This window comes from Monodelphis domestica, chromosome 2, assembly GCF_027887165.1.
Source record: "Monodelphis domestica isolate mMonDom1 chromosome 2, mMonDom1.pri, whole genome shotgun sequence".
NCBI classification, from domain to species: domain Eukaryota; kingdom Metazoa; phylum Chordata; class Mammalia; order Didelphimorphia; family Didelphidae; genus Monodelphis; species Monodelphis domestica.
The window spans coordinates 77,714,576-77,738,198 of NC_077228.1; the positions used below are offsets into that span (position 1 = coordinate 77,714,576).

A 23,623-nucleotide genomic window follows, 5' to 3' on the forward strand; every position below is an offset into this window, starting at 1 on the left:
GGCTGTTCCTGAATGGACTCCTTGGGGCAGTTCTGCTTCAGTAGCTGTCCAGTGCCTGACACAGACCTGCTGGAGCCAGTCATTCTGAACCAAAGCTCCCAACAGGCTTGCAAAGTCAGTGTGCATAATAAGGGTGCACACTGGACCTGCGAATCCAGTCCTTCTCCCCATCCCAACCCCCAGCTCTGTTCCGGATGTGCGCCTGACTACTAAGCATCTCTGGTGTTGTGTGTTCACTGCTGATGCAGGAAAAGAGAGCTCACTCAGAAGGCAAGAAGGGCCAGAGCCTTCCTGAGGGAATCTCCAGGCAGAGGGTGGCAATCATGGCCCCTTTCACAAAGACAGAAACTTATGTTAAACACTGCGGAAAAGATGCCTGGAAGGAAGAAGAACACGTGGACAACCAGCATCAGAAACAAGCCTAACAAGGTGGAATTTCAACCAGAGAGGAAAGTGGTAGGTAAATATTCTTGCCCTTCCTCTAAGTCAAGTGTAACAATGGCATCAATTGCTTTGGGGTCCAGTGAGGCTAGCTTCAACCAACTGGCTCTTCTCTTTGGACGCCTGCTCTTGGGCAACCAAGTTTAATCCCTGAGAAAACTGGCCAAGAGAAGAGTCAGGTTGTTTTTCTCGAGTTCTCTGGCTCTCCCTGGGATGGGGATGGGGGAAGTGGAGGTGGGGAGGGTGAGAAACTCACCAATATTAAGTACCTTCTATGTACCAGGCACTGTGCTAACTTCTAAAGCTACAATGAAGGGCAAAAAATAATCCCTGCCCATATGGGTCCATCTCTATTCATGCTCCATGTGATAGTCTCCATTGCATAAGTATGGACAGTGCTCAAGGCAATGAAAAGAGGAACAGGAGGTATGTCCCAGGCTCATGGAACCTCTAGTCTGAATCAGATTTGCATGTGAAGAACAGAAGCAGAGAAGTTGAAGGCTAGACATTTGATAACTTGCATTATACAGTTCCATGGAGCTGATTTCCCTGCAGGCTAAAAATTTGCTTCCTTTCTCTTTCCCTGGCATAGATATTTGTAGTCTTCACAAGGCTGGCAAACCCAAGACTTGGAGTTCTGGTTTCCCACCTTGGCTATAAGGTCCCAGTGTTTTTTTTCCAGGTGTAGAACAGAGACGAGGCCATCTAGTGGAGGGGAAAGATTGGATTCGGAGTCAGAGGACCTGGCTCCCAAATTGAATCACGATTTCATATCTGATCCTCCCTCTCCTCCCCTCTAATAATAATTGTTCTACCTCCCTGACCAGGTTGTTGGGAGGAGATTACTTTATAAATCTTAAAGCACAATGGAAAAGTGAGTAGTCTTGTTTTGTTTTGTTAAAATCCTTACCTTCTCTCTTAGACTCAGTAAGTCTCCAGGCCTGGCTCTCTCCCCACAGAGCCACCTAATCACCTGAGTCATTATTGTACAATATCGAGTCAATCTTGTACAATGACGGGTGAGTGTCTGGAAGGAAGGTAGCATTCTCTGAGTCTGGGAATTAGGGATCAAATCCTGTTGAGGCAATTAGGTAGAAAGAGAGCAAGCTCTGGAGATAGGAGGTTTGGGGTTCAAATCTGGACTCAGACACTTATTAGCTGTGTGACCCTGGGCAAATCATTTAACCCCCATTGATCTGCCTTGGAATCAATACTTAATGTAATCATTTTCATTTGGTATTTGGTACTCATCATTTTCTGGCATCGTCATCTCATCTTCTCTTCCTCATCCATTCCTTTCCCCCCTCATGCCTCCCTATCTAGCTTTGGGAACAGTAATCAAATTAATACCCCTATCCACAAGGAATAGGTCAATTAATTAATTACTCTATGGCTCTACTCACCATCCTTCTCTTCCCATCTTAGAATGGAAGCTCCCTGAGGGAAGAAACTGGTTTTTGTTTGTTTGTTTGCATTTATATCCCTGTTATTTGGCATATGCATGAAACATAATTAATAATAAATTTTTTTTAGCCATCCATCATTCATTCTTTTAATATATGTGTATCAGGCTTCTGTATAGTTTACCAGCCTTCTCTTTCTTTCTTTCTTCTCTCTCTCTTCTCTTTGCTTTCTCTTATCTCTTACTTAAAAACAAACAAACAAAAAAAAACTCCCACCTTCTGACTTAGAATCAATATTATTGATTCCAAGGCAGAGGAGTGGAAAGGGCTAGGAAGTTGGGATTAGGTGACTTGCCCAGGGTCACAGAACTAGGGAGTGTCTGAGTCTGGATTTGAACCCTGGCCTGTCTCTCTATTCACTGAGCCACCTAGCTACCCCCACTTCTTACTTTTGAACAGGGTGTTCCAGCATTTTTCACCATCTTGCCCTAGGCACACTTTCCCAGTGAGGTCAGTGAGTATTAAAATACCTGTTGATTTAATTAGGAGATTCTTTGGGAGTTCACAGATTTTCTCTATTTCCTCATTCTCAGCAAAATATGTTACAATTATTTTCATGGTGGTCTTCTTACAAGTCCTGAAGAGCATTGCAATATGAGATGTCCAAATATCCCACGAAATGATGTTTCTTATTATCCTTGGACACCTGATTAAAAACCACTCCAGCTCCTTTTCTACTGCATTCCCTTTCCAAGGGGAAACCAGTGAAATATCCTTCCCTTTAGCTACACCTTTCCTTCATCTTTTAGTTTCACTTAGAGCAAGAGAGCTGAGAGTAACATGATTAAATTTCTCCATTATAATGTCCTGTTATGGGTCACTGCACCAAGATCTCACATTTAGAGTACCCACAGCTAAAGTTAATGTGTATAGACGGCACAAAAACTCACCCTGAGCTCCCTTAGCAGTTTAGAATTGACCCTGGCCAAAAGTGTATATAAGGAATGGGCTTCTCTCTACCTGTTATCTAGCCCATTCTCCTTATTCATCCTCTAAAGCAATCAGGGGGTATGTTTAGGCATTTTTCATTAATTACTAAAAATTGCAATATTCATTAACTAATTGGCTTTTAGCCCCCAAATTTGTTTATTAAATATTTATTTAGTGAAACGGAAAAACCTCATTTGCCACAAAGGATCCTCTCTCCTCTTTTTTCTCTCTCTCTCCTCTCTCTCTCCCTCTCCCTCCCCCCTCTCTCTCTGTCTCTCTCTTCTCTCTCTCTTTCCCTTTCTCTCTCTCTTTCTCCCTCTCTCTCTCTCCCTCTCCCTCCCTTCTCCCTCCCTCTCTCTTTCTCTCTCTCTGTCTCTCTTTTTCTCTGTCTCTCTATCTTCTCTCTCTCTTTCCCTCTCTCTCTTTCTCTCTCTCTCATCCCCCCTCTTTCCCTCTCTCTCTCTCTCTCACACACACACACACACATACATATCTCTTTTCTCTCTCTTTCTCTCCCTCCTCACTTTCCCTCTCCTTCCCTCCCTTTCACGTTGTTCCCTTACTCTTTTTCTTTCTATAATGATGTATAAATGCATATATATTTATCAAGCTGCCTAATGTCCTAGATTTAAAGAAACCCCAAGATTTTTGACTCTACTATTTATTAACAGTATAACCAAAGGTAAAACAAAAATATAAATGACTATAACATATCAGCTGTGAGAAAGAAAACAGCCAAAGTTCTCTTTAACAATCCACTATCACTCCTGACATCAACATTCTGGAAACGGTCCCACCATTCAGTTCTACTAGGATACTACTTCATATCTTCTCTCAATCATCTTCATATTTCTTCAAAAGATAAGAGTTAAATTCAGTTCTCTTAGGAAATCAGTCTTCCTGGTCCATTTTCTTTGCCCTTTCTTTGGCCATCACAGTTAACAGTCTCTCCTGAACAATAATGAATCTTTCGGTCTTCTCATCCAGGGACAGTTCTACTGTCAGCCCAAGATGCGCCTCTTAAATGTGCAGTAACAGTTCTGGAGGCTTTTGAATCTGGCAGTATATACTTTCCCTTTCTACTACCAGGGCACCAATACTCCCAAAACAGAAAGGAACTTCCACAGGATTGAGGGCCATGTGTATTGTTTCATGCAAGGCCACAGTGCAGGAAGTCATGGCCACATGGCCAACCTACTAGTAATGAGCCTCTCCATACTTGGCTAGACTGGTCCTCCCAAAGCAGAGATAATCTATTGTCTTCTCAGGATGGTTAGACTCCACTGATATACTCTTAAAGTACTCAGGAGCACTCACACTCCACATCAGAGTAAGACTTTGTGGAGTTTCTTTTGGGGCTCTCTAATGTTCTAAATGTGCTTTGATAAATATAAATTGCTGCCTCAGTTTCCTCATCTGTAAAGTGGGGAATGGAGAATGAGACTGAATTAAATAATTTCTAAAGTCTCAGATCTAAAAATCTAGAGGGTCATAGAATCATAGAGCTGGAAAAAAAGCTCAGAGCGGATATCTGAATAAATATCACCTCCTAAGCATCCCCAGAAAATGGTTATTCACTTTTTATTTGTAGACTACCAATGTTAGGGTACTTATATACCATGAGGTAGTCTAATCCTATAAAGGACTTTAGAATATATCTCACTCCTTTTTTATTTATTTACTTTTTTAAAACCCTTATCTTCCGAAGAGTGGTAAGAGCTAGGCAATGGGGGTTAAGTGACTTGCCCAGGGTCACACAGCTAGGAAGTGCCTGAGACCAGATTTGAACCTAGGACCTCCCATCTCTAGGCCTGGCTCTCAATCCACTGAGCTACTCAGTTGCCTCCTCACTCCTTTTAAAAAAAACAAACTCTTACATCCTGTCTTAGAATCAATATTGATTCTAAGGCAGAAGAGTAGTAAGGGCTAGGCAATGTGATTAAGTGACTAGTCTAGGGTAACACAGCTCAGAAGTATGTAAGGCCACCTATGAACCCAGGACCACTGAGTCACCTAGTTGCCCCCCTAAACTTTATAAATTTGAAACCAACCCCAGAGAAGGGAAGTGACCTATTTAAGGTCTGATAACTCATTAGTGACTGAACTGGAATTCAAACCTGGATCTTTGGCTCCTAGTTCTTTTGACTGTGGCAAATTGTTTCTATTTCTTTCTGTTATTATTGCACACAGACACACACAATCTTAAAGAAGGCAGAATTCTACTTGTGTGCTCTGACCTCAGAAACTCCGAAGGAAATCTTCTATAGCGGAGGCATGAGACAAGACTGAGGGTGTATAGCTATCCATCACCTCTTTGGATCTGCTCATTACAGAGCCTTTGGAAATGATCTTGGATCCAGTTAACACTTGGACTCTCCCTCCCGCCTTCTGTGCTTTCACCTGATAGACAGATGGATGAGTTGGAATGTTGGCCTGGAAATGTTGGCCAGGAAAAAATTCCTGATTAGGAAAATAATCACTCTTTTTAAAGTTGCCAGGGAAAGAAGAGGATGTAATTATTAGCCCCACAAGGGAGATTAACCTAAAAGGGTAATTCTTGATCCCTTTGATATTGTGAAAAATCCTAGATTTCTGGAGATCAAAAGCTCTCCCTCCTGCCCGCCTCCTCATTCCTGGTTATTATTGTTCCTGTTTTCCCCTAGAAATCCTCCATAGAGGACTAGGCAAATCTTAATCCCTAGTATGGAAAATTCCTGGGAGGAGATAGTGGAAGAAAGGGATGTGTTAGTGAAAGTAGGCAAGGAGACCTGCATTTGGGAAGTCTTGTGTTTAAGGTCAGGCACTCAGGGAGAGCTAAAATATGGATTCAAAGTCTAGAGGTGGTATTCAGAAAAGGATGCACCCTCCTATTCCTTCCTTCCTTCTTCCTTTCTCCCTTCCTTCCTCCCTTCCTTTCTTCCTTCCTTCCATTCTTCCTCCCTCCCTTCCTCCCTTCCATCCTTCCTCACTTTCATCCTTCCTTCTCTTCTTCCCGGCCTCCCATCCTTTCATCCTTCCTTCCTTCCTCCTTCCCTTCCTTCATTTCTCTCTCCCTTCCTCTCTCCCTCCCATCCTTCTATTCTTTCCTTCCATTCCTTCCATTCCTTCCATTCCTTCCTTCCTTCCTTCCTTCCTTCCTTCCTTCCTTCCTTCCTTCCTTCCTTCCTTCCTTCCTTCCTTCCTTCCTTCTATTCTTTTCTTCCTCCCTTCCATTCCTTCTTTACTTCCTCCCTTTCTTTCATTCCTTCTTTCCTTCCTCCCTCTATCCTTCCCATCTTCAATCTCTCTCTTTCCACCCCCTTAGAGGCCATGTCACATTCCCTTGTTCTAGAAGGTTCAGTGGCTTATTCTTTCCTCTAGATGAAATGCAAGCTCCTCTTTTTTTTTAAGTCCCCTGGAGACTAGCATATTAAAAAAAAAAGACAAATGAAGTATGAACTTTTAATTTAAAAAAGTCAAAACTCATCCTTTGAAGCCTGCCCTTCATTCACCCCAATACCCCAGGCCAAAAGTTGTTGGGGACCAGGGTGGCCCAGGGAGCCCAGCCCCTTGCTGCCGTTGCTGCTGCCGTTGCTGCTGCTGCTGCTGCTGTTGTTGCTGCTGCTGTTGCTGCTGCTGCTGCTGCTGCTGTTGTTGTTGCTGCTGCTGCTGCTGCTGTCGCTGCTACTGCTGCTGCTGCTGCTGCTCCTGCTGCTGCTCCTGCTGCTCCTGGTCAAAAGCTTCTGGGTATATGTCTCCCAGGGTCAGGGCCCTCCTGGCGCGGGCAGCTTGCTGCTGACCTTGTTGGAGAATTCCATCAAGGCATTGCGTATGTCCTTGGCACAGCCCCAGCCCTTGATCCTAGTCAGGTACTTCAGAGAGGGCAGGCTCTGGGTCTGCCCTGCATCTATCTTGGTGATGATGGGCACTGGCATCGAGGAGTGCCTAGCACCATCTTAGCTTTGGGAGATGCATTCACCAGCCAGAGCAGGCCTGGCTCCCAGGGGTGGCATGTTCTCCCTTCCTCTGTGCTCCAGACTAATTGCTCTTCTTGCTACAACCTCCTTTTACACTCCCACACCTCTGACATTCCCCCCATCTCTTCCTTGGTACAGACCTAATGCCTGGCATTTGCCCCTTCCTCACTTCCACCTCATAAAATCCTGAGTTTCCTTCAAAATTCAGTGCCAGTGCTGCCTCCTACAGGAAATTGATCCTGATTCCCCTGCTGGCTTCCATCTCCCCTGCCCATGGCTAGACCCTGTCCCTGGGAATCCCTTTGTATTCTGCCCCTGCCCCAGGTGGATTGTGTCCCCCATCTTAGGTTATGTGTGTCCACATGCATCTGTCTCAATGTGACTCAGAGGGAGGTGAGAACAGCTGTTCCTAGAGTCTCCTCCTGACCTTCTCCAAGGAGAGACTGGTTCCCCACCAGTAGAGGAAGCAGGAGGCTGGGGTCAGAGGCTGGCCACTCTGTCCACCACAGAGAGAGGAGAATTGTATGTCTGCCCCCTTAAATATTGTTAGTCATAGGGAAGTAATTTTTAGGTTCAATCTGGGCTTCTGATTGCTATTCCTCAATGGGGAAGGAGGGGGTCTCAAGCTGTAAATCCAAGGTTTGACTCTCTTCCCATCAGATATACAACCCACTGTGAGCATACACAGAGCAGAGAGCAAATAAATCCATTTAGCCAAACAGATAGCAAACAGAAATCAGAGATGGTCTGCTCTGGATGATATGAAGCAGACAGTACAGAGTGAAGGAGAGACCACTCAGTTCCACCAAGAGAGGGAATCCTAGGTCTCATCCAATGGGAAGTTCCTTGAAGTCTAGTACAGTAAGATGGGGAAGGAGAAATGAGAGAGCCAGCTCCTCTCATGTTGACTTTTCTACAGTTTTTCTCCCAGCAGGAGCCTGAAAAGAATCCCCAGTGGCACACCTTTCTTACAACTGGAAGCCAGAAGTCAAGGAAAAATCTCGCCATCTATCATCAATACCCTTCATCCAGGTACAGAGCACCAAAATCAGGCTCCACCACTCTTGTGCGAGTGGTCCTTTGAGTCAAAGGTTACATTGTTTGTTTTACATTTAAATTTCTGTGTATGGGGCAGTTAAGTAGAACAGTGGATAGAGCACCAGACATGGAGTCAGGAGGACCTGGGTTCAAATGTGGACTCAGACACTTCTCAGATATGTGACCCTGGGCTAATCACAAATTCTCTATTCTCTCTCTCTCTCTCTCTCTCTCTCTCTCTCTCTCTCTCTCTCTCTCTCTCTCTCTCTCTCTCTCTCTCTCTCTCTCTCTTTCTCTGTCTATCTCTCTTAAACTCAATTGATCTGCTCTAAGATAGAAAAGCAGAAAAGCTAGGCAAATGGGGATAAATGACTTGGCCAGGATCACACAGCTAAGAAGTATCTAAGGCCAACTTTGAACCTGGTTCTCCAACTTCCAGGTCTAACACCCTTCCACTACGCTACCTTGCTGCCTCCAACAGCTTCTCTAAATGACCTTTCCAATAATTGATAGGACAAGCACAATCACTCAGTCCCTGGGATCTGGGCCTTAGAGTGTTCCAGGAATTAAGTGAGAAAAGAGTGAGTTTTTCTGAGAAACCTCAACCTTGAGCCTAGGAAAATTCAAGGCAAGTCATTGAACATCACATATAATGACAGACAGGGTTGCTAGGTTGGTTAGTTTGGCTGATTTCTGTTTTTCCCCATTTTTCCTGTTGTTGTTGTTGTTGTTGTTTTTGGTTAATATTCTTTAATTTTAAGGGACACCCTTCGGGAGGGAAAGGGGGAAAGAGTTATATTTGAAAATCAAGGTGATTGAAATAAAGCTTATTAAGCACCTCCTCTGTGCCCACAACTATTCTAGGGATATAAAAGCATACAGATATGGTCCCTGCTCTGAAGGAGCTTATAGTTATAGGAGTGGAGGCCAGGAAAGGTAATATTATTGAGTCACATTATGAATAGAGAGAGTGAAATCAGAATTTTAGAGCTTCTAGTTCAACTCCCTCATTTTATAGGAAATGGGAGCCTCAGTAAGTAAATTCAACTAAACTTTGTTTTTGTACTCCATGTCTTTAAATGTATATCAAAGAGAGGAGAGTGATGGACCTTCTGTGTTTAGCAAATAGGAGGCTTATGGATATCTGGAGGTTGCCTGGGTTCAAATCTGACTTCAGAGACTTACTAACCATATGACCCTGGGCAAGTCACTTAATCCTGTTTGCCTCAGTTTCCTCCTCTGTAAAATGAGGTGGAGAAGGAAACGGCAAACCACTCCAGTATCTCTCTGCTAAGAAAAACTTAAATAGGGTCCCAAAGAGTCAGACATGACTGAAGTGACTGAACAACAGCAACGTGCATGACTGACCATGATCAGATGATGGCTACTTTGGAAGGCATTTAGTCCAACTCTCTTTTTTTACAAAGGAGGAGGCCCATGGAGCTAGGGGCCTTGCCCAGGGTCTCATGGGGAGTAAGTAAGACTCAGAAGTAGAATTTGAACCCAGGTTTTCTGGTTTCCAGATAGGCAGCTCTTTTCATTGTATTGCAAAGAGGACTTGTCATTCCTCACATTTTAGCGTAAATTCTTCTTTCTTTACTTCAATAGCTCAGACACCACAGCCTCCAGAAGGCCTTTCTTGTCCAATGAGAATTCTTCTTCATTTGATTGACATATATTTTGTTCCTGTCCTTACTTGTGTTCTTGTGACATCTCCCTAGCCCTTTTCCCAATAGAATTGAGCGCCTTTGGACTGCTGGAACTGCTTCTGGCTTTATTTACCTTTCCATCTCCTTTGTCGTTCAGTCATTTCAGTCCTGCCTGACTCTTCATGACCCCATTTAGGGTTTTCTTGGCAAAGGTCCTGTAGTTGTTTGCTATTTCTTTCTCTAGCTCATTTTACAGATGAGGAAACTGAGGCAAACAGGGTTAAGTGACTTGCCTAGGGTCACACAACTAGGAAGTGTCTGACTGGATTTGAACTCAAGAAGATGAGCCTTCTTGACTCGTGGCTTCCTTATATCACCTACTTTAATTGAATGATATGAATATGAACTATTATTATTGTTGCATACCTTGGAGTCAAATGATTACCCAAAGGGGCACATTTCTGAAATGATGTTGGAAATAAATTATTATCACATATGGTGTGTGATATGATATCACAGGATAATAATCATCTGATAATCAATTATTATCACACTCCGTATGTGGGTGACGTAATACCACCAGGATTGTTATTTTCATTTTATGGATGAGGAAACTGAGAGATCACAAAGCAATTAAGAGGCAGAATTTGAATCGGGCTCTCCTAACTCCAAGTCCAACAATTTCTTCCCAGAGTTGTAGGAGGAAAGCAGTCAGAAGTCTGTTACAAATGCAGAGCTGTGGTGTCATGTTATTCAGGGCGCCCAGACCATCAGCTTGCTTCTTCCTTGGTATAGGGCCTGTGGCCAGATGGGAATGGTCCCCCACCAAAGAGGCTGGGCAAATATGGGGCAAGCGTCTCACCGTAATTTCATTGTCCTTCCTGGAGAAGTATATAAAGTTCATTTTCCGCTCTGGATCTAATTATCCTGCAGGAACGATCTGTTATTCCATAGTGGGGTGCTGGGGAGCCTGCAAATTCAACCCCTCGGCAGCTCGGGGGAGGTGTGCCCACACAGAGACTTGATGGGCCGAGGCAGGCGGTGTATGGGGAAAAACACTTCGGCTGGAATCAGAGCTGGCTTCGACCCTGTCTGCCCCCCGGCGAGTCCTTTCGCTTGGAGGAGTCTGAGGAGAGGATTAAAGCAGATGGGCTCAACTAGGTCCCTCGCCAGCTCTCAGCACAAGCTTACACTTGGACAAATAGTCCGTAGAAGTGGGGGATCCAGGAGGATTCTGGGGGGAGGAGGGGAAGGGGAGGGAAGAGGGTGAAACCTAAACAAAGGACATTCCTTAGCCACCACCAGAGAAGGATGTTTCCCTTCCTCCCTCCCTTGAAACTGCCCTTGGAGCCTCTCTCTAGGCCCCCGGTGTATGGTTACAAACTGCCCCAGGATGCTTCTTCCCCGACTTCTCAGCAGATGTAGTGTTTGCTTAGCATTCGCTCCGGTTGAGCTGGGGATCTCTCTGCCCAGCTGTTCTGTGCCCAGGACATCTCTCTTCCTTGGCAGGCGCTCACTCCACCCTAGGAAGACGGAGGGAAGGAGGAGAGGGAAGGGGGGGGCAGAGGGGGGTGGGAGGGAAGAGGAGGGGGAGGGGAAATGATGGTAGTTATGATTTGGTAGCCATAGTGACCCCCAGGTCCCTCCAAACATGTGCCTTCCCTTTTATAGTCAGCTGTTTCTGCTGGGAGGGATCTGTTTTTGGTTGGGTGCTCTGGTATGTGTATGTGTTCAGCTTCCAATCTGGCCACCGACTGCAACGACTCTCCCTCACTTCTGGGGCGCACCAGAACCCAGATGTGCAAAGCGAGAAAGCAGACCTTTAAGGAGCCCCAGAGCATCAGGGGGAGAGGGGTGAAGGGAGACGGGACAAGGGGAGAGGGGGAGGAGAGGGGGGGAGAGAGACAAGAGAGCGGGGGTGGGGTGGGGAGACAGAGAGAGGGTGAGAGAGAGGGGCGGAGGGAGAGAGGGAGAGAGGAAGGAGAGAGGGAGGGAGAGAGAGGCCAGGGCAAGTTAGAGAGCGGAAGCCAGCAGCGGCAGCAGTTCCAGCCTTCCCAAACTTTGGGCTCTTTCATAATTTTTCCTCCCTTGCCCCTCCCTGTGTCCCAACCCACTTTGACGTTTCTCTGCCTAACTTTGCGGGGCGGTTGCCGCTGGAGCACAACCTCTTGGCTTTGGGAGCCCCAGGCAGAGAGAGCGGGCTGGGGAGGCTTAGCTGAGCCACAGCTGGGGAGAGGAGGGTGAGAAGACTTCCTGAAGGCTGCCTAGGAGAGCCTGCGCTTTTCTAGGTCCCTGCCCCTTGCCCCTTCATGTCTCCCTCCTCCCTCCCTTTATTCTCCTTTCTCCAGCTTTTTCTCCTCCCCTTTCCCCTTTCCTATGAGATCTTTCCCTCCCCACATCTCCCCTCCCCCAAGGCTGGAAATGCGGCATGAAAGATGGGGGTTTTAGCCTCATCCCCTTGATGACGGAACCATGAACTAAGAGAGGATGGCATTTCCTTCTCTGCCATCCTGACTACCCCACCCCACCCCCTTCCCAGCTGGGCCCAGAGCAAACCCTGGTGCTGCTGCTGCTGCAAGCCTAGACTAAAGCCACAAATTGGAACTTGTCCAGAGAGGGGCCTCAGCTGAGCCCTCCCCCATGGACCCCCTCCCCTTCCCTTCTCCAGGCTCCCTGAGAGAAATTGGGGGCAGGCCTACAGGACCCAGCCTGATAGAGAGGGGCCTTGGGGGTGAGGTCTGCTCCCAAAGACTTTCAAGGCCTGGAATTCCAGGTCCTTAACTCTCATAGGTCTAGAAGGGAGCCCAGAGGTCTCCTCCTCCAACCCCTTGAAGAAGCACAGCTTTCAGTGAGTATTGAAGTAGTTGCATGGTTAGGGGCGGAAGAGTAGACCTTAGATATGGGACTGGATGGAGAGAGTGTGAGTGGGGAGCTGAGCCTTGGCTGTGTGTGAGCTAGGGTGAGTGTGAGCTGGGAGGGAGGGAGGACCTCTCTGGAGGTCCTGGTGCTAGAATGGCCTGTGTCGATGAAGGGGTCTTGAATTTGCCCCTAGAAGGGCTACTTTCTCAGGGCCCAAGGCCAATGTCCTTACAGCCTGGCTTCATTTTCTTTTATATATATAAAACAAAGACAGTTCTTTGTTTATAGAAACACAGCTCTAGGCAGGACTTTGCCTAAGCCAGGCAGTGTCTATCTCATCCTTAAAGATCTCTAGGGATGTAGAATCTAACACATTTCTCCTTAATCTGAGTTCAAATTTAACCTTGGATACCTATTAGCTGTGTGATCCTGGGCAAGTCACTTAATCACTACTTTTACATCAGTTTTCTCAATGGTAAAATGAGGATAATAAAAGCACTTCACTCTCAGGGTTGTTGTGAAGATCAAATGAGAAAATTGTTGTAAAGTACTTTAGCACAGTGTCGACACCTAGTAAGAGCTTTTGTTTCCTTCCTCCCTCTCTCATTTCCTCCCTCCCTCTTCCCCTTCCACCCTCCCTTCCTCCTTCTCTCTTACCCTTCCTCTTTCCCTCCTCCCTTTCTTCCTTCCTTCCTCCCTTTCTTCCTTTCTTCCTTCTTCCCTCCCTTCCTCTCTCTTTCTTCCTTCCCCTTAGTACCTTGATTCCAATGATTCTACTGTCTAGAAGTTTTGTTTTAATAAATCTAATCTATATTTCAGTAGTGGCGAGAGCAGAGAACTTGGAATTGAAAGACCTCAGTTCAAATCTTGGCTTTACTGTTTAATTCCACGACTTTGTCATTCTCTGAAACTCAAAAAATAGATATGTTGGTACCTTTAATATCAATTTCACAGGGTTGTTTTGAGATGCTATATATAAAGGGTTTATTGGATTTTAGAGCCCCATGTAGCATCAGCTATTATTAGTAGTAGACAAGAAGGAGATTTATAGACTAGAGCTAGGGTTCTTGTTCAAGATCCAGAGATTTTAGGGGATCTGTGAATTTGGATTGGAAAAAAAATTACATCTCACTTCAGTGTAATTGGTTTCCCTTGAAATGCTATGTATTTTATTTTATAAATTTAAAAGATGATTCTCAGAAGGGGCCCATAGACTTCACCAGACTGCCAAAAGTTTCTAAGACGTAGACAAGGTTAAGGAATCTTGGACCCAAAGAGTTAGGTGGTTTTCGAACTGATTTAATGACTCGACCCAGAGAGAGGTATCTATGGATTGCTCTCAACCTGGAGTGAGGTCTCTAGTCAACAAGCACTTAACTACTGCGCCAGGCTAAGTGGTGGGGATATAAAGGCAAAAAATAAAGTATCTGTCCTCAGGACTCCTTGCTTGTGTCCTCACATAATGGCATGTGCCCTCATTGTGCACACCTCTTCAAGATTACTGTGCTTTCAACATATTCACCCATATCCTTAGATCTCAGCTTCCTAGATAAGTGTACCCATTGTGCCTTCAAAGTATACTTGTCTATGCCCTCAGCTCTATTCTGTTCAGCATTTCTGTCAATGACTTGGATAAAAGTATAGATGTCTGGCTTCTCAAATTTGCAGATGCCACAAAGGTGGGATGGACATTGAATATTTAACAACAGAATCAGAATACACAAAATCTCAATAAGCTAGAACAATGGACCAAGCTCAATGAAACAGTGTTTTAGTAGGCATAAATATTAAGTCCTCTACTTTTGAGTTCTAAACATTACCTGAGCACATATGGAATAGGGAAATGCCCCTGATTTTAGGATTATAAGATTGAGAACTGAGAGGGAAGAATATTAAAAAGCATCTAATCACAAAACCTCAGTTTACAGATGAGTACACTGAGGTTCAGAGGGATCAAGCCAAAGATCATACATGAAATCTGTAGCAGTAGGAAAGATTTGGCAGCAGGTCCTCTCACTCCAAATCTAGTACTCATTTCTGTCACTAAAAGATGAATGCAGTGTAATGCAATAATGTGGTACTTAAAGTAATGATAGAAGAGCACAGTTTCAGAGAAACTTAGGAAGATTTGTATGAACTAATGTGGAGTGAAGTAAACAGAACCAGGAAGGCAATTTATACTCTCACAGATATCATTCTAAAAATAAATGACTCTGACACTTAAGAATTCTGATAACATAATAACGAGCCATAAATTCAGAAGACTAAGGATGATGTGACCCGTTCATGATAGAGAAGTGACAGACTGTAGATGTAGAATAAGACATACAATTTTGGCCAATCTGTTGGATGGGAATCCACTAATGGTTCATTCAAAAAAGATCTCAGGGTTTTAGGGCACTCAGGCTCAATAATGAATATTTGTATTTCTGTAACACTTTAAAGTTTACAAAATGACCTCACAACTATCCTATGAGGCAGTTTAAAAAGTGCTATTGTCCTAATTTTATGGAATATTACACCACCATCACTATCACATCCCCAAGCTAAGAATAAATAAAAACAATGATTTATTTATCCTTTTTCAAAGTGTTTTTCACATATATAGTCTAGAAGATTCTTTTGTGTGTGATACTTCTATGCAGGGACATAGCTAAGCAAGGCTCATACAAAAGAAAGGAAAGGAAAGAGGAAAGGAAGAAAAGAGGAAAGGAAGGAAGGAAGGAAGGAAGGAAGGAAGGAAGGAAGGAAGGAAGGAAGGAAGGAAGGAAGGAAGGAAGGAAGGAAGGAAGGAAGGAAGGAAGGAAGGAGGGAGGGAAGGAAGGAGGGAAGGAAGGAGGGAAGGAAGGAGGGAGGGAAGGAGGGAGGGAAGGAAGGAGGGAAGGAAGGAAGGAGGGAAGGAAGGAGGGAGGGGAGGAGGGAGGGAAGGGAGGAGGGAGGGAAGGAGGGAGGGAAAGAAGGATGGAGGGAAGGAAGGAAGGAGGGAAGGAAGGAAGGAAGGAAGGAAGGAAGGAAGGAAGGAAGGAAGGATGGAGGGAAGGAAGGAGGGAGGGTAGGAGGGAGGGAAGGGAGGAGGGAGGGAAGGAGGGAGAGAAGGAAGGATGGAGAGAAGGAAGGATGGAGGGAAGGAAGGATGGAGAGAAGGAAGGATGGAGGGAAGGAAGGAAGGAGGGAAGGAAGGAAGGAGGGAAGGAAGGAAGGAAGGAAGGAAGGAAGGAAGGAAGGAAGGAAGGAAGGAAGGAAGGAAGGAAGGAAGGAAGGAGGAAGGAAGGAAGGAAGGAAGGAAGGTAGGAAGGAAGGAAGGAAGGAAGGAAGGAAGGAAGGGAAGGAGGAAGGAAGGAAGGAAGGAAGGAAGGAAGGAAGGAAGGAAGGAAGGAAGGAAGGAAGGAAGGGAGGAAGGAAGGAAGGAAGGAAGGAAGGAAGGAAGGAAGGAAGGGAGGAAGGGAAGGAAGGAAGGAAGGAAGGAAGGAAGGAAGGAAGGAAGGAAGGGAGGGAAGGAGGAAGGAAGGAAGGAAGGAAGGAAGGAAGGAAGGAAGGAAGGAAGGAAGGAAGGAAGGAAGGAAGGAAGGAAGGAAGGAAGGAAGGAAGGAAGGAAGGAAGGAAGTACTAAGTGTTTTATAAATATTATCTCATTTTGATCTTCTTAACAGCCCTGGGGGGTAGGTGCTATTATTAATCCCATTTTACAGTTGAAGAAGCTGAGGCAGGCAGAGGTTATGTGATTCACTCAGGATATTTCCATGGAAAGAGAAGGGCTATATTAAATGACTGTGGCTGGCTATCAGTAAAGTGTGAACTTCAGAAGACTCATGCAGCTTGGATTGAATCCCATTGCTCTCTCTATGGTCTCTCTTCTAGGCTTAGGGACAAAACCAGTAACTCCATGGAAGCAATCTCACCAGTGAAGGGGAGGAGATCTGGAAAAGGCATGAGGGCACAGAATGACCAAAAACCTCATAAGCCCCTACTTCAACTCCATGAAGCCCAAGGACTTGGTGCAATGCACTCTGCTCCTGTTAATGCATGGGCAGAAGAGCCAGAGAGCCTCTCTGTGCTAGAGCAGAAAGTAAGAGCCCTCAAGGAAAAGAGGATGTTGGCTAAGAAACAGGCTGTAAATGTGGGCACCATCTTGGTAGAGCCACCCTCCTTGAAGAAGGGCAAGAGCTGGGGGCAGAGGAAGTCCAGTACAGCCATGACACTGGTGTCTGAGTGTTCATCTTCTCAGGACAGCATCGTATTCCCTCAGGCTCAGGTGCAGGCTTACCTGGCAGACAGGTGTTGGGACAGCAGTGATGACCTGGAGGTGGGGCCTGTGCCCAACCCCCTTCTAGGTCCCAACAGCACTCAATCTCCAAGTCAGTTTAGGTTCAGGAAAGAAAACCAGAGGTTCCCAGAAAGGAGACTTTCGGACTCAGTTCTATCACAAGAGGCCAATTACTTCCAGGAAAACTCAACTTACAGCAGGCCAAGGTGTCACAGGGATTTGGCCCAAAAGCCTTCCTTGGAGAATGGGAAACTGGGAGCCCGTGCAAAACACCAAGTCCAAGCAGGAGCCCTGAAGGAGGTATCTCTGGCCTTAGAGCAAGAAGAAGCCCTGCCCTGGACCACCCTGCAGGGACAGCTGTGGAGAGCCGGCAGCTGGGATAGTTTAAAGAGCAGCAGCAACTCCTGGTCCTTGAATGACCGGGTGGAGAGGAACCGCCTTCTTCTGCAGGAAAGGAAGAGCTTATCTGAATGCAGCAGCAGCTCACACAACACAGTAGCCCAGGATGGAACTGCACCAAGTGAGTGCTGGAGATGAGAGGTACAAGGCCTGCTCTAAGGTCAGCTTTTCCCAAGAGAGAGATAGGAAGGTTATAACAAGAGAGCTGAGGTCCATTCATCAGTCCTATCTTCCCATTCTGTTTTCCTAATGAATTTTCTCCCCCAGCACCTGTCAGGTATTTCCCAGCACCACCATCTGCTAAAGTCCTGCTGTCAGGGGGCAGCTGGGTGGCTCAGTGGATTGAGAGTCAGACCTAGAGATGGGAGGTCCTAGGTTCAAATCTGGCCTCAGACACTTCCCAGCTGTGTGACCCTGGGCAAGTCACTTAACCCCCATTGCCTAGCCCTTACCACTCTTCTGCCTTGGAACCAATGCACAGTTTTGACTCCAAGATGGAAGGTAAGGGTTAAAAAATAAATAAATAAAGTCCTGCTGTCAGCTACAATCAACCACACAACTGCAAAGCCCAGTCTGCCATGAGCAGCCCCTCCTAAGCACTGCCATGGCCCTTTTCCTCTTTGAAATATCCATGAGCTCCAGGGGAGAGCTCTTGATAAAACTTGGCAACTGATAGAAATCCGCAGCCCCTGCCAAGACTTTTAGGAGTCTCAGTTTGGGAGGTACTGAGTAATAAAAAGTAGCTCTTCCCCATAAAAAAGTTTTGAGGGCCTCCATTGTTTCCTGTTGTACTCCCCTGTTTCCTTGGTCACAGGGTATGGAGCATAAACTCTCCTTACCACTCTCCTTTGTTATGGGGGAAAAGAGGAATGGGGTGCAAGCAGGTAACAGAGGAGAGTTTGCAAAGACTGCAGGCTATGGAATTCTCCTCTCACTACATGCTTGCACCCCATTTCTCTTTTCCCCCATAATACCTTCCACCTCTTCCCATTCCTATAGGTCCTACTTTTTCTGGAAGTCAATGATCAATATCAATTTGGCATCCTTAAAAACATGGTTCAACTCCATAAAAACTGTCTTTTGCGCCAGGGCCATTTGGGAGTGAGTCTTTGCCCTAAGAAATCTCTTTTTCAGGCTGAATGACCTGGGGGTGATGCTCTTGGACTTTCTCTGTGGGGAGGTTTACTTGTTTCTGAGAGCATCATTTTCTTTCTTTCCTCCAAGTGGCAACTGTGGCTGTTTCCAGTTTGTCCCTTTTGTAGCAATGAGGAAAGTTCAGCTGGAAAGACAGAGCCACACAGAAGGGAATGTGTTAGGTGCTCTAAGCAGATTAGTGACCAGGGGACTGCAGGTCCCTGGATTTTGCTATGTTGCTTTGCTTGATCTCTGCCTCTATTTTGGGTCCTAGGGCTGCCGGGAGGAGACCCAGACTGGGACTCAGGAGTATCTCTGCAGGACTCTGATATGTGCAGGTAAGAGTTGAGAATTTGTTCTTTCCTTTGTCCTTAGCTCTCCATCCCTACACTCTACTTTAACTAACCCATGTCACAAAAATTGGCACACTGGCTTGGTGGCCAACCAAACCCCTGTGATCCCTGATCACTACTTCCTGAAAGCAATTAAAAAAAAAGGGAAGTTACTTTTGGGCACCTCAGATGGTGCCTGATTATTATTCAGAAGAATAGTAGGCAGCCAGGAGGTGTACTGGTAGTGAATGTTTTACAATCAGCTTTCCAAAAACAATGAAAATTTTTAAGTTTAATCTGCATCATCCACATTTTCTTTATCACTTAAGTCTAGACAATCAACAAAATAATAAACTAAGTGCTGGTTTTGTAGCATGTAATGGATAAATTTTCATACTGAAAATTTTGCAATTGGCTCTCAGAAAGTGATTGGAGTTCAGCTCCAGCACACCCATTGAGCTAGGATTCTCTAACTGGATTCACCACTAATTCACCTTGTTTATGTTATGTGTGGCTTTGAACTAGTCTTTTAACTTTTGTAAGTATCAGTTTCCCCATTTACAAGACAATGCCTGTGTAAGGTAATGGAAAAATCACTGAACTTGGAGTCAGTGGTCCTGGGTTCTAGTGTTGGCTTTCCCATTTACTAGCTGTACGACTTAACACGTCAATTATCTCTCTGAACTTTGGTTCCATAGGATCATAGACTCTCACAGTTGGAAGCATGTCAGAAATTGAATAGTTAAACTCAGCCTCTAATGAAGACCTGAGTCATTCCACTGGGATGCAGGCCATTCCGTTTTTTGGTCAACTCGAATCATTCAGAATAGTTTCCTGAAATCAAGCTGAAATTTACCTCTCCTAGTTCTCTCCTCTAGGGCCGAACAAGAAGTCTAGTCCTTCTTCATTTTGCCACTCTTCACATAGAGGAAGACAGCTATCTTGTCATGTCCCCACTAAGCCTTCCGTTTTCTAGGCTTCCCTTGATTCCCTCAGCTGACTTTCATATAGCATGCAGAGCTTCTGGTTCTTTCATTCTCCTGAATGCCTTCCTCTAGATATTTTCTAGCAAATGAATGTGCTTTCTGAAGTCTCTAGAACAGAACAAAGGACTCCATCTGTGGTCTAACTAAGTGGGAGGACAGTGAGATTATAACCTCCCTGTTCCTGGAGCCACATCTGCTACTTGGCTTCCATCTTACACCGTTGACTCACAGGGAGCTTGCATTCCACCAAAACCCCAAAGTAGTTTATGTCTTCCCTATCCTGTACTTGAACTGCTGATTCTTTGGACAAGTAGAGAAATCTAGAAAGATCTTTTGGGATCCCAATTCTGGTTTTTCTAGAATTTCTTCCAGTTTTAGGTCATTGATAGAGATGATAAGCACATCTCCTTTACCTTCATTCAATCCAGTTCAGCATTTAAGTGCCTACTATGTAAGCAGCCTCTTGTGAAAAAGACAAAAAGCCTTGCTAAAAATTTTGAACTGGACACAGTCGAGGACAGATCCCTGGGGCAGGCACCTGGGCAGACATCTCCCTTTGGGTAGATATTGGCTTGTGAATGACTACTTTTTGGTTTTAGTAATTCAACCAAATGATCAGTGAATCACCCAGCATCTGCTAAGCACAGACTATGTTTCAAACACTCTGGTCAGGACAGGAGATAAAAAGCAAAGCACAAAAATGGCCCCTTCCCTCAAGTAACTTGTATTTCTACAGGGGGACACAATTTGACTATAAATAGGTTCATGTAAAATACATATGATTCACATATACATATATCTAAATAAAATGCATATAGTAACTTTAGAGAGGAAGGTACTAGCAGCTGTAGGGGCTGGCAAAGGTCTCCTGCAGAAGGTAGCTTTTTGAGTTGAGTCTTGAAGGAAATCAGGAAAACTAAGAGTTGTTGGGGGGTGGGGAGGGACAGAGAAGAGAGGGAACATTCAAGGTAGGAGACGGAGTGCTGCAGATGGGGGATAGCTAAAAGGAGGAGAGGACCAGGTAAGCAAAGTAGGAGAGACAGAGGAGTTTCTATTCTATCCCAAAGGTTTTAGTCATCCAATGGAATTTACAAAGTAGGAGGAAAGGGGTGATGTAGACAGATCTATGCCTTAGGAAAGTCTCCATGGAGCTGCATGGAGAATGGCTAGGAGTAGGGATAGACTGAATCCACACTTGTCCCTCTTGTCCATGAGGATATGGGAGAGACTTAGCCAACCCTCGTAAAACTGAGGCATATATTCTGTCTGGGGCATTTTTCTGTTCTGGCAATTTAATGACCCTGCCCCCTCCAGAAGTATTTCTTCCTGTGAACTTCCTTGAACTTCTCGTTCAAGTCAAGTGAAGTCAACAAGCTTTTGTTTGGTGACTGCTATGTACCAGGCACCATGCTAAGTTCTGAAGATACAAAGTCTTTGATCCCAAGGAGATCAGAGTCTACTGAGGAGGGCACCATGCAGATGATCGCGTATGACCAAGATAAATAGAGGGTAAATTAGAGATAATGAACAGAGGGAAGACACAAGCATTAAGAGGGATTGGAAAAGACTTCCTGTAGAAGGTGAGAGTTTAGTTGAGACCTGAGGGAAGCCAGAAAATGAGCAGGAAGAGCATTCCAGGCCTGGGGAGACAGCCAGAGAAAGTACCTGGAGTTCAACCCATATCTGAACAATAATCTCTACTACATCATACTCGGCATCCAGATTTTGTTTGAAGCGAGGTGAGATATGGAGATATCTGTTTAGAAGTCATCTACAGAGAAGTGGTGATTGAAGTCCTGAAAGTGCATGAATTTGCTGAGAAAGAGTATAGAGGTCAAAGAAATTGATGAAAGATCCTTATGGAAAGCCATAATTAAAAGGTTAAGTAGAGGATGAGAAACCAGTAGACTGAAGGAATGATTAGAGAGATAGATGGAGAATTAGGAGAATATATTATCTCTAAAGGCAATGGGATGGGTGTCCTAGGTGGCCTTGGCTCCATATAGCCCCATGTTCTTTTTCCCTTTCATTTCCTTCCTTCCTTCCTTCCTTCCTTCCTTCCTTCCTTCCTTCCTTCCTTCCTTCCTTCCTTCCTTCTTTTGTCCCTTCCCTTCCTTCCTTCTTTCCTTCCCTTCCTTCCTTTCCTTCTTTCTTCCTTTATCTTTTTAAGATATGCTATTTGTTTAAACCTCCATCTTGCTTTCAATTTCAAGACTCTTAAATTTTGATGATAACTGGAATCTAATAAATAGCTGGGTAAGGAGTTCAGGGTCAAATATAATTAGTGGCTGGAATAGTCAGAAAAAGTTTCATGTTGGAGGAGAGCCTTGAGTTGAGTCTTATGGAATATAGAAGGAGAATTGAAAGGGAGATTAGTCAAGAAAGAATAAATAACATGAATCAAAGCAGGAACGAGCATTATATTTGTGGGACGATATGGAGAAATGGTCTGACTAAAGCAGAGGATCTGTCCTGGAAATTGTAGGAGCCCAGGTTGGAAAGGAAGAGTAATGGCATATCACAGAAGATGTTAAAATCAAAGAAATAGAGATTTGCTGTGGTAGACAATGACAAACCATTGAAGTTTCTAGAATGACTAAATGAAAAAGCATTTAAGAAGCATCTACTATGTGCCAAGTTCTGGGGATACAAATAGAACAACTGAAATAGCCTCTACCTTCAAAGTGTTCACACTCTAAATGGAGAGATACTATACATCAAAGTAAATTTGGGGACAGCTAAGTGGCTCAATGGATAGAGAACTTGGAGATGGAAAGTCTTGGGTTCAAATGTGGCCTCAGACACTTCCTACTGTGTGGCCCTGGGCAAATCACTTTAACCCTTATTGCCTAGCCCTTACTTCTGCTTTGGAACCTATACTCGGTATGGATTCTAAGACAGACAGTAAGGGCTAAAACAAAATATCAGCTACAAGACAGATGGGAGACCTAGAAGTCCTAGGAGTAGAATCGTGGGGCTGATGGCAAGGTCCAGGTGTCTTCAGATTACATGAGTAGGTCAGACAACAGTGCCAGGAGCCTGGAACTCAGATGATTCCTAGAAGATATTGGCAGGCAGTGGGAAGGCAGAGATCACTAGAAAGAATAGAGGTTTTGCCTCCCACCCCAGCTAAGCTATGTGAACAATCAGGCATCAAGGGGGAAAGATGTCCTTACAGTGGCACCTGAGCAGGATGATTCTGGGAATGACCCCTGGCTAGAGAAGGAGTTGAAAAGGGGGAAAACTACGAGAGTTTCCTACCCCTGGTGGTGACAGAGTATTGAAGAACAATTGGACCCTGGGCAAGTCACTTCACCCCATTTGCCTCAGTTTTCTCATCTGTAAAATGGACTGAAGAGGGAAATGGCAAATCACTCCACTATCTTTACCAAAAAAATCCCAAATGGAGTCAGGAAGAGTCAGAAATGATGAAAATGACTCAAAAACAACCACAAAACTCTGCAATATAGAAAAGCAGCAGATGTTTCCTCCATTCCCACATAGGCTGCTGCATACAGGGTCACGGCAGGGGCCCTCCATTCTTATACCTTTAAAGCCTCCATTATACCAAAAGCAGCAATAGGTACAGCTACTCAAGAAGCCTCGTGCATTTACTGAAATGTGCTATTTTCCCTTCAAGATGCTGTAGCACTTGAAAATCTGGAAGGTATTAAATCTTCTCTCCTTTAATCTTCTTCCCCCAAAGTGAGAGAGTTAAAGTCTAGGTTCAGTGAAGTGGTCATTTAAGCTGATTATCTTCTTTGGAAGGATGAGTGCAGCTGCCCAAGCAGACCAGTAGGTAGCCCACCCTCTCCCTGGAAGGTCAAAATGTTGGGGTTTTCCCACGTGAGGTCTGATATGCCTGATTTGGGGAAGATGCTGGGGCTAAAGAATGAAACTGTTCAGTCCTGGCTCCTGGAGGAAATCAGCTCTGGGCTAAAAACTTGACCTAGTAAATCAGCTTAAGGTGGTTGGAGGAGGGAGAAGGGGAAGAGCAGGTAAACAAGAGGGAGGCCAGAATTATTCTCAGAGGATTTGAGGCTTAGGGCATCTGGAACTCATAGCTGGGTATGTTGGGATACCAGCAGGCTGGGACTTCATTCTCCTTTAAAATCAATGTATTCTCCTTGAAATACCTAATTTAATTTTTCTCTCTCTTTCCCCATCTCACC

General features: G+C 44.9%; 1 protein-coding gene across 9 annotated transcripts in view; it reads left to right on the forward strand.

Annotated features, from left to right (window-relative positions):
- The window catches only part of KIAA1614 (KIAA1614 ortholog), a 62,819-nt gene that overhangs the window by 690 nt on the left and 38,506 nt on the right, over positions 1 to 23,623 (forward strand). For 4 of the 9 annotated variants that reach the window (XM_056815608.1, XM_056815611.1, XM_056815610.1 and 1 more), the window contains exons 2-6: positions 249 to 456; positions 6,339 to 6,560; positions 7,710 to 7,822; positions 16,195 to 17,120; positions 18,408 to 18,471. In XM_056815608.1, the coding sequence (XP_056671586.1) occupies positions 249 to 456; positions 6,339 to 6,560; positions 7,710 to 7,822; positions 16,195 to 17,120; positions 18,408 to 18,471 (1,533 nt within the window). Of the gene's footprint in view, positions 1 to 248; positions 461 to 6,338; positions 6,561 to 7,709; positions 7,823 to 11,456; positions 12,326 to 16,194; positions 17,121 to 18,407; positions 18,472 to 23,623 lie in introns of those variants that run through there. The other 5 variants (XM_056815609.1, XM_056815613.1, XM_056815612.1 and 2 more) reach the window with 5 other exon arrangements.